The sequence below is a fragment of the Culex pipiens genome, chromosome 1, assembly GCF_016801865.2.
Source record: "Culex pipiens pallens isolate TS chromosome 1, TS_CPP_V2, whole genome shotgun sequence".
Taxonomy (NCBI): domain Eukaryota; kingdom Metazoa; phylum Arthropoda; class Insecta; order Diptera; family Culicidae; genus Culex; species Culex pipiens.
Window position 1 is genome coordinate 40,358,086 of NC_068937.1, and position 17,832 is coordinate 40,375,917.

The window sequence follows — 17,832 nt, forward strand, 5'->3', positions numbered from 1 at the left end:
AATGAAATTTTATGTAATATTACACTCTGAAATATGTAGCCCATCAGTATGGGCAACCTACTTGACCGGAATGTCAAGCTCATATATGCGATTATACGATTATATATGCGGTCTGATGGCCGAGCGAGCTAAGGCGCCAGTCCTTACTGTTAGTGCTGGGTTTGAATCGCTCCGGCTAATTTTTTTTTCTTCAAGATTTTGCTTTTGAATGCGATTTTACCATTGATTTTTTTTGTTGTGTAGGCCTATCCCAACATAAGTTTTTGAAAATTTACACAGAAAAATAAATCATGATAATATTACATCTGGAAAGGGGTACAACTTTTATGTCAGAAAAAATGTGTAATTTTACCTCTGAAAATGTGTAATTTTACCACTTTTCTATTGTTATGTCGCTTTTTCAGTCTAAATTGAGGTAAAATTACATCAATAAAGAGGAAATATTCAACCTTCCAAAATTACACCTTCCTAATTTAAACATTTTTTTACTGTGTAGTTTCTGTATTTTTCTCTCCCTTTTTGTGTTGAAAAGTTTTAACATAAATTGATGTTATTATAGGGGGAGAGGGGGTAATAAGGGAAAACTGTGTTTTCTCAACTATTACAGCATTACTGTGGAAGAATTTTGTTCAATGTTCTAAACCAACTATTATTCTTCGTCATCCATGTGAAAAAAGTCTTTAAAAACCTCAAAATTGTTCGAAAATAAAAAAAAATTAAAAACCTTTCTGATTTATTTCAAACAACCATGCGGGGCAAAATGCACCGGGTAAAAGCAGTTGTCACTAGTCACCACTAGATGACACCGCTGTGTTTACATAGGAGCTTCACAGCGGTGCATTTTGCCCCGACTACGCTTTTTGTAGAAAATTTAATTAAAAATGCATTTTTTGATGGTTTTGGACTCATCTATCTTCAGAATAATGAAGATTATGGCAAAAATTATCTACCTCAAAACTTACAATATCAATAAATGATTTTTATATTGTCCAAAACTCATAATGAAAGTTCAATGGAAATTAGATGAAAACACAACATTTTAATGTTTTGCAAATAACTTACGCTGATTTTGTACTACGAAGCTCAATTTTTTTCAGCATGGTTTAGCAATAATAAGCTTCCAATTTCTATGATTATTTTCTCGGACAATTCTTCTAAATATCGAGAAAAGCAGAGTTGCATTTTGCCCCGGCGGGCTCCAAACTAAAAATAAATGAAATTTCGCTTCAATTTGGAGAAAAACGAATATTAGTTTCGGAGGTCACGGTGGCTCTTACGGCTTTTTGAAAACTCACCCGAGTTATATTTTTTTATTTGGATTAAACTTTGTCCATACATTCCCCATACCAAAAGAAGCAATTTTGCATCGTAAGTTTTTCAATAAAAGTAGTCCATACAAATTTGCAGGGTGATCATACAAAATGGGTACATAAATATATCTATTACAGGGGATCCTGATAAAAAATGGTTTTGAAAAAAATGCGACTTTTGAAAAAATAAAACAAAAATGCGGCCGAAAAAACTACTTACCGATTTTTAGAAAAATGCACCATTTTGGAATTATAGTCATATTAGTAATTTTCGGAAATGAAAAAAAAAAAATACTTTATGAATGAAAGCAATCCTTAAAAAAATGAAAACTTCTCTCTGAGACTTTGAAAATTGGAAATGAGGAACATTATTTATTTGTAGCCCTTTTCAAAATTTGTGCTGGATTCTAATTTTTTTTTTATTTAAAAGATCAGAAAATTTCGCATATGTTTAATTATTTAACATTGAAGTTCAAACATTCAAACCAATAGTCAAATCGGGTGACATTAAGAGAAAAAAAATGATTTTCATTAATTCTAATTCTCTGTGAGCCTGTGTCTAGGAATGTAATTGTCCAATTTTCAATGACTCCGAGAAAACATGTAAGAAATTTTCTCAGCTTTTTTTTTCAAAATTTTTTTTTGAAAATGAAAAAAAAAACAAAAAATGGAATAGAAATAAGCAAAAAAAATATAACTTGAGAACATTTTATCAAACCAATTGCCATCCGATATTTAAACCTTTTTTTAGTTGTCTGTTTTGTTTTCGACATTTATAAAAAACACTTTGGTTTCAGAAATTATTTTTTAATTAATTTAAGTTTAATAAAAAATCGGATTTTTCCGTGTACCTTTTTTCCCCATAATGTCCTAATCAGTCCTAATTTTGCTGTAAACACCAAATCGATCAAAAAATTCCTTCTCTTGAAGAATTCCATAAACGAAGCCTAACATTTCAAATGGGCTCAAACTTTTGTAAACAATAGTGTATCCCTTTTGCTCAAATGACAGTTTGCAAAAGATGTGAGAGGGATACACTCTTGTTTACAAAAGTGTTGTGCCCTAATGAAATAGAAAGCACGAAATATTCATAGATTCATTCATAGAATTCCATAAATATTTTTACCTTATTTTGTATGACGAGCCCCCAAAATTGTATGGAGACTTGGAAAACACATTGTTGCAAAATAACTTCTTTTGACGACGTGTCATCCAAATAAAAAAAAATACAAAGAAAAGTCGATTAACACATTTGTGTCTCTTATTGAAAATTCAGAATTTTCAATAGATTTTATTGTTCAACATCTATTTTTTGTAGTCGTAATAAAACGCGATACTTTACGGTGTGAGAGCAAATATATTTTGCGTGTTGTTTTGCTCGTAGAATTTTTAGAGTGACAGTTGCTCTTCCGTTAACAGGGGTGCCAACTTAAATCAAAATAGGGTTACACGTTAAATTGGAAAGCCTTCTCCTACACTCCTCCTCTTTCCAAACCCAGCTCCAACCGCATCTTCTCGAAAGCCACACGGGCCAAGGGCTTCGTAAGGATATCCGCCTTCTGTTCCTTCGTCGAGATGTACCGCAGTTCAACCTCCTTCCGCCAAACCTTTTCTCGCACGTAGTGATATTTAACCTCCACATGCTTCGTCCGCTTTGATTCCGGGTTCTTCGAGATGAAAATACAAGCTTGATTGTCTTCGTAGACCGGGATGGGATGATCAACTGGATATCCAACGTCCTGGAACAGCTTCTTAAACCAGATTGCTTCACAGACAGCTTGCGACGCTGCCACATACTCCGCTTCTGCAGTCGACAAGGTCACCAGGCCTTGTTTCTTGGTTGTCCAGGATATCAAGTTGCCGTAAACTTCGAACAAGTAGCCACTCGTTGATCTACGGTCATCTGGATCGTTCGCCCAGTCGGAATCCACGTATCCAACCAAGGGGGTTGCTTCGTCCTTCCGTGTGTACATCAGATGCATTCCGGTCGTCCCTTTGATGTATCGTAGCACTCGTTTCACGCAGTTCCAGTGTTCACACGTTGCTTTGTCCTGGTAGCGACTAAACAGATTGATCGCGAAGCACAAGTCTGGTCTGGTTCCGAGCATCAGATACATCAAACTTCCAATCAGCTGCCGAAAGTTTGTTCGAACTTCATCTGAGCTCTCGGCTGAATCAAACTTGACTCCCGGCTCCAGTGGGGTCGCCACTGCATTGCACGCTTCCATGCCGAATCTTTCCAGGATTCTTTCGGCAAACGCTGTCTGATCAATAGTTACCGTTCCAGCCGCATCGTCGATCCTGATACGCATTCCCATGAAATATTCCAGCTGGCCAAGATCTTTCATGCGGAACTCGGCGGAAAGTTGTTGCTTCAAAACCGCTATCTCACTGCTGTTGTTGCCACAAATGAGGAGGTCGTCAACGTACAGTAAAATGTACAAGCGTTCAGTGTGGGCGATACGGACATACAGGCAATAATCAGCATCAGACCGCTCGAAGTTCAAACTGCTCAAGAAGGAGTGGAGTCTGTTGTTCCAGCACTTCGGTGACTGTTTCAAACCGTACAACGATCGTTTCAGTTCGCAAACCTTACCAGCTTCGACGTCCAGACCAGGTGGCGGTTTCATGAAGATCGTCTCGTCGAGCTCACCGTACAAGAATGCGGTGGTTACGTCCATATGCCAGAACTCGAAACTCCTCTGTATCCCAACTGCCAGCAGGAAACGCACCGTTGACAGCTTGGCCACTGGTGCAAAAGTGTCGTGGTAATCAACACCAGCGGTTTGCTGGAAGCCTCTTGCCACCAACCGTGCCTTCAAGCGTTCTAAATCTCCGTTCTTGTCGACTTTCTTCTTGAACACCCACTTGGACGTAATCACTTTGGCTCCTCTTGGCAGATCGACAACATCCCACGTTTGGTTTTCTGTCAGCGAGTTAAGCTCATCACGAACTGCAGCGTACCAGTCAGCTGCGTCCCGTCTTCCTTCGATGGAGTTGTACGATTCTGGAACATCTTCGATACCGTTAGTCAACAGTGCCGTGGAGTCCATTTGGTAGTCCTTGTGCCAAACAGGTCTCTTCTTGTTGCGTTCGGACTTGCGACGTCCTGCCTCGCTCGCTTCTGCTTCTCGCGCGTCTGCTTCTTGTACGTCTGCTCCTCGCGTGTGTGCCTCGCGCGTGTCCGCCTCGCGCGCGGCTGCTTCGCGTTCTACTGCTTCTGGTGCACCTGCTTCAGACGCACCTTCAGGTTCGTCGTCACTCGTAGCGGCCTCTTCGTCATCTGTCATCTCGTGCTCAACAGCATTCTCCTCTGGAACCGGTTCCCCAACGATTTGCTCACTCACTGGATCTTGATCAGGCTCACGTTCTTTTCCCGGGAGAACCGCTTCATCAAAAATGACGTCTCGGGACAGCTTTACCTTCCTTTCCTCTGGGTTCCAGAGCCGGTACCCGTTGCCAGAGTAACCGACCATGATCAACTTTTCGCTCTTGGCGTCCATCTTGCGGCGCTTGCACTTGGGCAAATGGGCGTAGGCACGGCATCCAAACACTCTGAGGTTCGACACATCTGGCTTTTTCCCGTACCACAGCTCAGTCGGGGTTAGGTCATCCAGCGCAACTGTGCAGCTGCGGTTCGTCAGGTACAATGCTGTCATAATCGCTTCGCCCCACATCTCCTTCGGCAGTTGACTTTCGTAGATCAGCGACCTTGCCTTCTCTACTAGCGTTCTATTCATTCGTTCGGCTCTGCCATTTTGCTCCGGTATATAAGCAGCTGTATACTCCAAAACAACTCCTGAGCAATTCTCTACGAAATCGGTCTTTTTTCTTCAATTTTAATTTTTGTATTTTTTAATCCGGCTGAAACTTTTTTGGTGCCTTCGGTATGCCCAAAGAAGCCATTTTGCATCATTAGTTTGTCCATATAATTTTCCATACAAATTCGGCAGCTGTCCATACAAAAATGATGTATGAAAATTCAAAAATCTGTATCTTTTGAAGGAATTTTTTGATCGATTTGGTGTCTTCGGCAAAGTTGTAGGTATGGATACGGACTACACTGGAAAAAATAATACACGGTAAAAAAAAATTTGGTGATTTTTTTATTTAACTTTTTATCACTAAAACTTGATTTACAAAAAAACACTATTTTTAATTTTTTTTATTTTTTGATATGTTTTAGAAGACATAAAATGCCAACTTTTCAGAAATTTCCAGGTTGTGCAAAAAATCACTGACCGAGTTATGAATTTTTTAATCAATACTGATTTTTTCAAAAAATCGAAATTTTGGTCGTAAAAATTTTTCAACTTCATTTTTCGATGTAAAATCAAATTTGCAATCAAAAAGTACTTTACTAAAATTTTGATAAAGTGCACCGTTTTCAAGTTATAGCCATATTTAAGTGACTTTTTTGAAAATAGTCGCAGTTTTTCATTTTTTTAAATTAGTGCACATGTTTGCCCAGTTTTGAAAAAAATATTTTTGAAAAGCTGAGAAAATTCTCTATATTTTGCTTATTCGGACTATGTTGATACGACCTTTAGTTGCTGAGATATTGCAATGCAAAGGTTTAAAAACAGGAAAATTGATGTTTTCTAAGTTTCACCCAAACAACCCACCATTTTCTATCGTCGATATCTCAGCAACTAATGGTCCGATTTTCAATGTTAATATATGAAACAATTGTGAAATTTTCCGATCTTTTCGAAAAAAATATTTTTGGAATTTTCAAATCAAGACAAACATTTTAAAAGGGCGTAATATTGAATGTTTGGCATTTGTGAAATGTTAGTCTTGATTTGAAAATTCAAAAAATATTTTTTTCGAAGAGATCGGAAAATTTCACAAATGTTTCATATATTAACATTGAAAATCGGACCATTAGTTGCTGAGATATTGACGATAGAAAATGGTGGGTTGTTTGGGTGAAACTTAGAAAACATCAATTTTCCTGTTTTTAAACCTTTGCATTGCAATATCTCAGCAACTAAAGGTCGTATCAACAAAGTCCAAATAAGCAAAATATAGAGAATTTTCTCAGCTTTTCAAAAATATTTTTTTCAAAACTGGGCAAACATGTGCACTAATTTAAAAAAAATGAAAAACTGCGACTATTTTCAAAAAAGTCACTTAAATATGGCTATAACTTGAAAACGGTGCACTTTATCAAAATTTCAGTAAAGTACTTTTTGATTGCAAATTTGATTTTACATCGAAAAATGAAGTTGAAAAATTTTTACGACCAAAATTTCGATTTTTTGAAAAAATCAGTATTGATTAAAAAATTCATAACTCGGTCAGTGATTTTTTGCACAACCTGGAAATTTCTGAAAAGTTGGCATTTTATGCCTTCTAAAACATATCAAAAAATAAAAAAAATTAAAAATAGTGTTTTTTTGTAAATCAAGTTTTAGTGATAAAAAGTTAAATAAAAAAATCACCAAATTTTTTTTACCGTGTATTATTTTTTTCCAGTGTAGTCCGTATCCATACCTACAACTTTGCCGAAGACACCAAATCGATCAAAAAATTCCTTCAAAAGATACAGATTTTTGAATTTTCATACATCATTTTTGTATGGACAGCTGCCGAATTTGTATGGAAAATTATATGGACAAACTAATGATGCAAAATGGCTTCTTTGGGCATACCGAAGGCACCAAAAAAGTTTCAGTCGGATTAAAAAATACAAAAAAAATCGAATGACCGAAATCCTAGAGAACTGCTCTCCTTTCTCCTTGCAGAACTCCTTACATCGCCGGGAGATGTATTCACCACCGTTGTCACATCTCATTCGAGCCACGGACGAGCCAAATCCAGCACAGACCATCGAGTAGTACTCCTTCAAGCATTCGTAGACCTCATCCTTCGTGCTGATCAAATAGGCAATGGTAAAGTGAGTGTAATCATCAATAAACGTCACGAAGTACCTCTTGCCGTCCCACGTTGTTGGAGTTATCGGACCGCACACGTCCGTATGCACTAGCTCGAGTGGTCTGGAAGCTCTGCGTTCACACCGGTGAAAGGTAGCTCGACTGTGTTTGCCCATAACACACGGTTCGCATACGCCCAGAGTGTCTGTAATGTTTGGTTTAATGCCGGTTACCATACCTTTCTTCACCATATGGTTTATACTTCTCATGCCTATGTGCCCAAGTCGTCGATGCCAGAGCGCGTTCGTGTCCACCGCGGCCGCTACGTTCGACTGACGCTCCTTGACCGTGAACTTAAGCTCGTACAAAGCGTTCCTGCGTTGTCCTTCCGCAAAAAGTACATCTCCAGCCCAGAGTTCAACGCCACCTTCACGAAAAACTGCAACAAATCCAGCCTTCTCCAATCTGCTGACGGACAGGAGGTTGTGCCTCAAACCAGGTGCGAAAAGAACATCCGAGATGTGACAGTCATATTCTCGGCCGTTGACTACACTTGTGGAAGCGATGAACCCGATCTTTGTCGCTTCAATGGCCTGTCCCTTCTCTGCGAGCGACACCGGGTACACCGCGGACAGTCGACGCTCGACGAGAAACAGCTTGTCATCGTTGGTCATATGATCCGTACATCCCGAGTCGATGATCCACAAGACCTCTCTCGGAGCGTGTCCGGAACTGCCAAGTGATTCAGTCCCTCGCGCCGCGACGAAAGCAAATGCTCGGCTCGTATCCTCCTCCTGGCCGCGATCATCCTCCCTCTTGCTGAGGTTGAACGCCCGTTTCTGCGGGCCCGGCCTTCTTTTCTCCGTGTTTCTTGCTTCCTCTCCGCTAGCCTTCGGGCATTCAAAGGCCCTGTGTCCTGGCTCGTTGCAACGCCAGCATTTTCCCGTGAACTTTTTGGGGGCTCCGAGAAAAGCTGCTCGTCCCGTGGGTTCTTCCTCGTTCATCTCTGAGCGCCGAACCTCTTCGTTCAGCAACCTGGCCTTAGCCTTCCGCAATGTGAGCTCTTCCATTGCCAAAAGCACCGTCACGATGTGCTCGTACGATCGAGGAAGCGACATCAGCAGATGTGTTACTTGTTCCGTCTCCGTCATAGCAGCTCCAGCGGCACGCAGATCCATCACAACCGAATCAAAGGCCGCAAAGTGAACATCCAGTGGCTGCCCCTCTTCGCACTTCATCTTGTTCAACTTCATCCGCAAGTGCCGCTCCTGCACAGCTCCACTTTTCTCAAAAACCTCCGACAGGGCCTTCAGCATCCCGTGCGCGGACTTCTCTGAGCGCACGATGTGCGAGTGCTCCCGGCCAAGCGACTTCACGATGACATTTTTCGCCTTCACGTCGACCTTCACCCAGTTGTCCAGGAGCAGTTGCTCCACCTTAGGCTCCTTCCTAACGTGGTCCAGCAACTCCCGCTCCGCCAAGGTCAGTTCGAGGCGAAACTTCCAGTCCGCGAAGTCCTTGCCGTCGAAGATCGGATAATCCGACTTTTCCGAGGTCATTTCGTGCTGGTTCCCATAACCTGTAGTCGTAATAAAACGCGATACTTTACGGTGTGAGAGCAAATATATTTTGCGTGTTGTTTTGCTCGTAGAATTTTTAGAGTGACAGTTGCTCTTCCGTTAACAGGGGTGCCAACTTAAATCAAAATAGGGTTACACGTTAAATTGGAAAGCCTTCTCCTACATTTTTCAACTCAATTACTACACGCAAAGGCGACATTAGTCTTTTAAGACTTAAAATTAGGCTTTATCGAACCTAACCGTGTTAAGTCTTTTTAAGCCTAATGATGGGTTAGTCTTTAAAAGACTAGTTTCGTTTTAGTACGAAAAAGCCTAAATTTTAGGCTTTATGTTATCGTCAAAAAGCCTAAATTTTAGTCTTTTTCGAGAATGCGAGGGGATCAGAGCGGACATAATCCAAGATGGCGGAACTTGATTAAGACTTATTTTTAGGCTTAAAAAGACTTATTTATAGGTTTAAAAGACTAATTTTTAGGCTTTTGCAGGAAATGAGAGCGGTCAAAGCGGACAAAATCCAAGATGGCGGAACTTGATTAAGACTTATTTTTAGGCTTAAAAAGACTTATTTATAGGTTTAAAAGACTAATTTTTAGGCTTTTGCAGGAAATAGGAGCGATCAAAGCGTACATAATCCAAGATGGCGGAACTTGATTAAGACTTATTTTTAGGCTTCAAAAGACTTATTTATAGGTTTAAAAGACTAATTTTTAGGCTTTTGCAGGAAATGGGAGCGGTCAAAGCGTACATAATCCAAGATGGTGGAACTTGATTAAGACTTATTTTTAGGCTTAAAAAGACTTATTTATAGGTTTAAAAGACTAATTTTTAGGCTTTTGCAGGAAATAGGAGCGATCAAAGCGTACATAATCCAAGATGGCGGAACTTGATTAAGACTTATTTTTAGGCTTAAAAAGACTTATTTATAGGTTTAAAAGACTAATTTTTAGGCTTTTGCAGGAAATGAGAGCGGTCAAAGCGGACAAAATCCAAGATGGCGGAACTTGATTAAGACTTATTTTTAGGCTTAAAAAGACTTATTTATAGGTTTAAAAGACTAATTTTTAGGCTTTTGCACGAAATGGGAGCGGTCAAAGCGTACATAATCCAAGATGGTGGAACTTGATTAAGACTTATTTTTAGGCTTAAAAAGACTTATTTATAGGTTTAAAAGACTAATTTTTAGGCTTTTGCAGGAAATTGGAGCGATCAAAGCGTACATAATCCAAGATGGCGGAACTTGATTAAGACTTATTTTTAGGCTTAAAAAGACTTATTTATAGGTTTAAAAGACTAATTTTTAGGCTTTTGCAGGAAATGAGAGCGGTCAAAGCGGACAAAATCCAAGATGGCGGAACTTGATTAAGACTTATTTTTAGGCTTAAAAAGACTTATTTATAGGTTTAAAAGACTAATTTTTAGGCTTTTGCAGGAAATGGGAGGGGTCAAATCGGACATAATCCAAGATGACGGAATCCTTATTTTATGCCTGAGAAGGCTAGGGGATCAAATAGCGGGAATAAACAGTAGAAAATAAAATATTTATAAGAATGTTTTTATTCGGTAATTCGGTAGTTTCGGAATACGACGGATTCACGGATGCGTTCAGCTTTAACCTGAAAATAAAAAAATCAATATTTTGAAGATGAGTTGCGAGAATTTGAATTTAGGTATTTAAGAATTGAATTTAGGAATTTAAGAATTTAAGAATTTAAGAATTTAAGAATTTAAGAATTTAAGAATTTAAGAATTTAAGAATTTAAGAATTTAAGAATTTAAGAATTTAAGAATTTAAGAATTTAAGAATTTAAGAATTTAAGAATTTAAGAATTTAAGAATTTAAGAATTTAAGAATTTAAGAATTTAAGAATTTAAGAATTTAAGAATTTAAGAATTTAAGAATTTAAGAATTTAAGAATTTAAGAATTTAAGAATTTAAGAATTTAAGAATTTAAGAATTTAAGAATTTAAGAATTTAAGAATTTAAGAATTTAAGAATTTAAGAATTTAAGAATTTAAGAATTTAAGAATTTAAGAATTTAAGAATTTAAGAATTTAAGAATTTAAGAATTTAAGAATTTAAGAATTTAAGAATTTAAGAATTTAAGAATTTAAGAATTTAAGAATTTAAGAATTTAAGAATTCAAGAATTTAAGAATTTAAGAATTTAAGAATTTAAGAATTTAAGAATTTAAGAATTTAAGAATTTAAGAATTTAAGAATTTAAGAATTTAAGAATTTAAGAATTTAAGAATTTAAGAATTTAAGAATTTAAGAATTTAAGAATTTAAGAATTTAAGAATTTAAGAATTTAAGAATTTAAGAATTTAAGAATTTAAGAATTTAAGAATTTAAGAATTTAAGAATTTAAGAATTTAAGAATTTAAGAATTTAAGAATTTAAGAATTTAAGAATTTAAGAATTTAAGAATTTAAGAATTTAAGAATTTAAGAATTTAAGAATTTAAGAATTTAAGAATTTAAGAGTTTAAGAATTGAAGAATTTCGAATAAGCTTTTTATTTTTAAATTTTCGATTTTTTAAGCTTTTTATTTTTAAATTTTTGTATTTTAATTTTTTTGCAATTTTGTATTTTTGTATTTTTGTATTTTGGTATTTTGGTATTTTAGTTTTTTAGTATTTTGGTATTTTGGTATTTTTGTATTTTTGTATTTTTGTATTTTTGTATTTTTGTATTTTTGTATTTTTGTATTTTTGTATTTTTGTATTTTTGTATTTTTGTATTTTTGTATTTTTGTATTTTTGTATTTTTGTATTTTTGTATTTTTGTATTTTTGTATTTTTGTATTTTTGTATTTTTGTATTTTTGTATTTTTGTATTTTTGTATTTTTGTATTTTTGTATTTTTGTATTTTTGTATTTTTGTATTTTTGTATTTTTGTATTTTTGTATTTTTGTATTTTTGTATTTTTGAATTTTTAAATTTGTGAATTTTTGAATTTTTGAATTTTTGAATTTTTGAATTTTTGAATTTTTGAATTTTTGAATTTTTGAATTTTTGAATTTTTGAATTTTTGAATTTTTGAATTTTTGAATTTTTGAATTTTTGAATTTTTGAATTTTTGAATTTTTGAATTTTTGAATTTTTGAATTTTTGAATTTTTGAATTTTTGAATTTTTGAATTTTTGAATTTTTGAATTTTTGAATTTTTGAATTTTTGAATTTTTGAATTTTTGAATTTTTGAATTTTTGAATTTTTGAATTTTTGAATTTTTGTATTTTTGAATTTTTGAATTTTTGAATTTTTGAATTTTTGAATTTTTGAATTTTTGAATTTTTGAATTTTTGAATTTTTGAATTTTTGAATTTTTGAATTTTTGAATTTTTGAATTTTTGAATTTTTGAATTTTTGAATTTTTGAATTTTTGAATTTTTGAATTTTTAAATTTTTGAATTTTTGAATTTTTGAATTTTTGAATTTTTGAATTTTTGAATTTTTGAATTTTTGAATTTTAGAATTTTAGAATTTTAGAATTTTAGAATTTTAGAATTTTAGAATTTTAGAATTTTAGAATTTTAGAATTTTAGAATTTTAGAATTTTAGAATTTTAGAATTTTAGAATTTTAGAATTTTAGAATTTTAGAATTTTAGAATTTTAGAATTTTAGAATTTTAGAATTTTAGAATTTTAGAATTTTAGAATTTTAGAATTTTAGAATTTTAGAATTTTAGAATTTTAGAATTTTAGAATTTTAGAATTTTAGAATTTTAGAATTTTAGAATTTTAGAATTTTAGAATTTTAGAATTTTAGAATTTTAGAATTTTAGAATTTTAGAATTTTAGAATTTTAGAATTTTAGAATTTTAGAATTTTAGAATTTTAGAATTTTAGAATTTCAGAATTTTAGAATTTTAGAATTTTAGAATTTTAGAATTTTAGAATTTTAGAATTTTAGAATTTTAGAATTTTAGAATTTTAGAATTTTAGAATTTTAGAATTTTAGAATTTTAGAATTTTAGAATTTTAGAATTTTAGAATTTTAGAATTTTAGAATTTTAGAATTTTAGAATTTTAGAATTTTAGAATTTTAGAATTTTAGAATTTTAGAATTTTAGAATTTTAGAATTTTAGAATTTTAGAATTTTAGAATTTTAGAATTTTAGAATTTTAGAATTTTAGAATTTTAGAATTTTAGAATTTTAGAATTTTAGAATTTTAGAATTTTAGAATTTTAGAATTTTAGAATTTTAGAATTTTAGAATTTTAGAATTTTAAAATTTTAAAATTTTAAAATTTTTGAATTTTTGAATTTTTGAATTTTTGGAATTTTTGAATTTTTAATTTCTGAAATTTAATTTTTAAAATTTTAAAATTTTAGAATTTTTGAATTTTTAAATTTTTGAATTTTTTAATTTTAAAATTTTGGATTTTTTTAAATTGTTGAATTGCTGAATTTTTGGTTAAATTTTTAAATTATTACATTTTGAACACACACACACACACACACACACACACACACACACACACACACACACACACACACACACACACCACTCTTACACACTCATTCACAAACACAACCACCACCACCACCACCACCATTATTTTCACCGCCACCATCGGTTGTCTACTCCCGCCTCGTTGTCCTTTTTCGCTTCCACTTTGGAATTCAATCCCCGGCGGATTGATTCCGAGATTTTCTGTCCTCTGTTGTCTCACTCAAAACTTCCTCCAGCACTCAGAAACACAACGCCGTCCACAAAAAAAAGTTCCTTCCCTCCTCCATCCGCAAATAACACGGCTCAATTCACGCCTTCCCGTCCTCCTCCACCGTACCGAGGACCGGAATTTGGGAACCCGGTAAACAGCAGACATTATCGTTCGGCCGCTTATTCACTCCTGCCGAACCTTCCGGCAGGAAAAACACAAAAACTTACCTGCAAACTGACCAAAATCCTTCCCCGTCCGACGAACAGCAACCACCACCGGCAACTTTCAACTTTTCCTGAATTGACATGTTAAATCGTGAACCAAAGTTTATAGTACAGAAAAACCTAAAATTTAGTCTTTTTCTAAGTTTTGCACTAAGTTCTAAAAAAAGCCTAAAATTTAGGCCCAAAAAAAGCCTAATTTTTAGGCCTTTTTCTGACAATACTGACCGAACTTCAAAAAAGACTAAAAATAAGTCTTTAAAGACTAATGCCGGTTTTCCGTGTACCATAAAAAGACTGCTATGGCAGTCCAGACTCGATTTTACGAAGTTTGGGGTTTCAAAAAACTTCTGATAATCGAATCACGCAAGGAAATATTTCAGATAAGTTTTCCTGAAAAATTGGGATAACATAACACATTATCGATGAAAAATGTTGTTTAGTCATTGAAAAATGAACTGAAATTTAAATTAAATTTCTTTCAAACTCTTCAAGAAAGTTGAAGTCTTCAAAACTCGTGTAACTTTTACTTTCCAACGCAAGTCGTACCGAATACCCACGTCCCAACAGTTTCAGTCCAGCAAGTCCAAAAAAGCCAACTATTGTCACTGAATCCCAAACCACAAGTCGCAGACAAGCAGACGTGAAAGACTTTTTGATGTTGCATCGTAAAAAATAACGGTCAATTCAAATTATGATTCGCGTTATTTGCAGTTTCGTTAAAATACTACAAGTTCGAGATATCTGTTAACGCTACGAAATTTAAATTTCCGGTGAAATGTTTGGAAAGGACAGTTATTTTCAAGCCACAATCGGTATGCTAGTGTTTCACGTCTGCTTGTCTGTGTGTCGTCCCCTATTTCCATAGTTTAAAGTGGAGAAAGTAGCGCCACTAAATAGGAAATCAATTGAAGAACCAACCAACAAAATGAGCTAACACCGGCCCCGGAACCGTTCGGTGGTGGTCGTGACTTAGCCCAGGGCTAAGCGCAGAGTTAGCGTGTGTGTGTTTGGAAGACAAGAAGAAGAAGAAGAAGGAAAAGAAGATTAAGGTGAAGCTAAACAGTGAGACTCCAGTAGCATGGCACCGGCCTTGAGTGGGGTCGCGACGGCCGTTTTCGTGGTGGCCATAACCGGCGTGACGCTGGTCGTCCGCAAGCATGCCGACGACGGACGGACCGCGGACCGGTACCGGACGTACGAGGATTTCAGCAAGTTTGACGACACCGTCGATAACCACCTGATTGTGGAGGGCGAGGAGTACCGGTTGCGGGGTCCTCCGAAGGATGGATCTCCGTTCTACAGCCTCAGTCGGCGGTCCGCCCTCGATGTGGACTATGACGCGTACTTCCCGGACGAGGAGGACCTGCGGCGGAGTGAGTTCTATCGGAACGCCAGCTACGTGCCGCGGTACTGGAACGCGTCCGGTTGGTTGCGGGTCGACGAGGTCGGTTCGGCCGGAATCGACCACGAAAAGCGTGAGAAAGTCAAAGAGGTACGTGTTTTGATCGCTTGGGGGACGTACTTAAATTACATAACGCGGTATTTTGTTGAAGCCACCGGTACTCCACAGTAATCGCAAAAGATCGCTATTTTTTCGAGCGTTACGTACTTCGAGAACGTTCGCGATTCAGTAATCGGTACCACGAAGGCTGCGTGAAAACTTCGATTCTGTTGAAGCCGGTAGTGACCTTTGCCGAAGCCATGAACAATCACTGAGCACGTTTCGGTCGACCGCTTGGGTAGCAACCGTTGAGGTTATGTTATTTTCGAGAGGTGTGAGGTCAGCTCGATCACCGTTGGGCGATTCTGCATCGAACCGGTGTGGCTGGTGAGCGTGAGGAAGAAGACAGGGGTAGTACTAACAACCCGTAGAGCGTGACGGCACGACAAATGGAATTTTTGCTTAGGTGGGTCGTGTTGTCCAAAATAAATACACCATGCAATTAAACATGCGGTGCTAAATGGAAATTAAACGAGGAAATAGGCCTCGCTACATAGTTGCTCTATTGTTGGCTGGGTCGGAGGAGTGCATTTAAAGTGTTGCTGAGAGAATCTGTGGCATTGTTGATTGTTTTAATTCATTATTCTTACTCAACTAATTGATATGAAATGCTTTAAAAACAATTGTCACGCCATCTAACGTGAAACTGGTCAGAAACAGGCCGACAATGATGCTAACTTCAATTGTTTAATGGTATTACTCAAACATATAGACAAACCTTTTTCCAACCTTCAAACAACAATTAGGTTTTACAGCGTGACGTCACGAGTGCACACGCACACACATTTTTACTGAGACACACGTGCAAAAAATGTAAACAGTGCAGCCAAGCTGTCAAATTTCTAACCTCAAAACCGAGTCGGCGTAAAACCCAATTCTAGAATTTTTTATTTATTTATTTTAAGAAACTCTGGAATTTAAAGGTCAATTTGAATAATATTCAAACTCACCACTGTAATCCTGAACCCACCACAGCTCGTTTACACGTCGGTTTGGCTGTTTAGTTTATCCATATATTGTGTTTTGATTGCCTTTTGAGATCCTGTTTTTGTTTTACAAGCTCACTAAAGCTCCCTTGGAACCATTAAGTCTTGTGTCAAACCGGCAAGCACTATTTATCTTTACCGGCAATTAAATTGATACTTAGCATCGGCAATGAAATGTACCCTCTCAATAAGCAATGCCTAATTAGTATTGGTAATAGTTTTATAGCTTTGTGTTTATATAAAAGCTTCCAGTTCAAGTCGGGTGTGACATCACTCTGCGTAACTGGTATAACTGTGAAATGCGTGTAAACGAGTTGTGACAACAACAATACCGTGGTGAGTTTCCGATTATTCAAATTGACCGTTAAATTTAAAAAAAAAAAGATTCACGTCTGTTTGTCTGTGATGCAAGGAAGTTTCTCAGATATGCTTGTTGGTGCCCAACTTAACGACACTCGAGAAGACCGGCTTAAGGACAGAGAGCACCCTCTCGAACGGACACTGGCATTGGGGCTTGAGAGTTATGTCATTTTGAGCAAGACAAAAAAAACAGACAACAGGCAATTGAACTGAATTGTTCGGTTAATGATTGGTTCAAGAAGGTAAGAAGCACTACGTTGTTAGTTTAGATGGTAGTTTTGAGCAGATTTTTTTTGTTTACTTTTTTATGTAACTTGATTCACAAGCTTCCTCGAAGTCAGGGTCATTTGATTGACCATTAGCAGGTTATTAACATTATAGAAGCTTGTTGTCGCAATACAAGTGGTGTTGTTCTTTCTAGTTATATATAACATTTTATTTAATCGATGATGACTTTTGGAACGCTTTTCGGGTAGATTTTCGATACTTTTCAAAAATCACTATTTTTCCAGAAATCATAATATGGTGAAAAACTAAACGTGCATCATACCATATAGCTCATAAGTTGGCACATTTTTTCCTCTGAAACATATAAAAAAACTATATCATAAAATTCAAGGGAGTAAACTTTGTCAAAATCGAATTTCTGTGACAAAAGTTAGTTAAAAAGCAAGTCAATTTTTACGTATACCTATTTTTCGAATACAGAGCGAATTAGGTTTTACGCTGACTCGATTTGGAGGTTAGAAAGGAGTGCACTGTTTACATGGACTAATGCGGTCGTCGATTTTGTTCGGGGAAATTCGTCGACAATCGACGAAGACCATGTAAACAGTGCACACGAGCTGTCAAATGACGTCACGGTGTAAAACCTAATTCGGTAACTGGAGCGACTGACAGCTGTCAAAAGCAGGAAACAATGTGTTCGGAAAACGATCAACAAAGAGGTCGAAATGTAAAAAAATAAACAGTGGTCCAGATCGCAAACAAGCGAAAATTGATTTTCCGAAAAATTGCGAAGTTTTGGAGCATTGGCGTCTTGAGAAGGGTTGTTGCAAATAGAAAGGGGAAACCTTTGGGTTGGTTGAAAATTAGAGTGGTTCACGATTAGGGTGATTTTGAAAATCTAGCTTTTTAAAAATATGTTTGGGTTTTTTAGAAAGTTGTTGGGCTTGCCAATCCAAACAACTTTGTTGAAGACACCAAAATGTTATCTCGAAATTCACGCCTTCCAAAAAAAAAAAAACATCTTAGAAAACCTTCAAAAATCGTTTTATTTGAAAAAAATATATATTATGGGCACTTTTATAGTTTAAAAAAAAA

General features: G+C 35.8%; 1 protein-coding gene across 5 annotated transcripts in view; it reads left to right on the top strand.

Moving 5' to 3' along the window:
• Window positions 1-17,832, top strand: part of LOC120427646 (mannosyl-oligosaccharide alpha-1,2-mannosidase IA) — an 85,364-nt gene that overhangs the window by 63,246 nt on the left and 4,286 nt on the right. For 2 of the 5 annotated variants that reach the window (XM_039592748.2, XM_039592685.2), the window contains exon 2: window positions 14,528-15,154. The exons of the other annotated variants lie outside the window; for them this stretch is intronic. In XM_039592748.2, coding sequence (XP_039448682.1) covers window positions 14,741-15,154 — 414 coding nt within the window. In that variant the 5' untranslated portion in view covers window positions 14,528-14,740. The remainder of the gene's footprint in view (window positions 1-14,527; window positions 15,155-17,832) is intronic. 5 annotated transcript variants of the gene reach the window in all.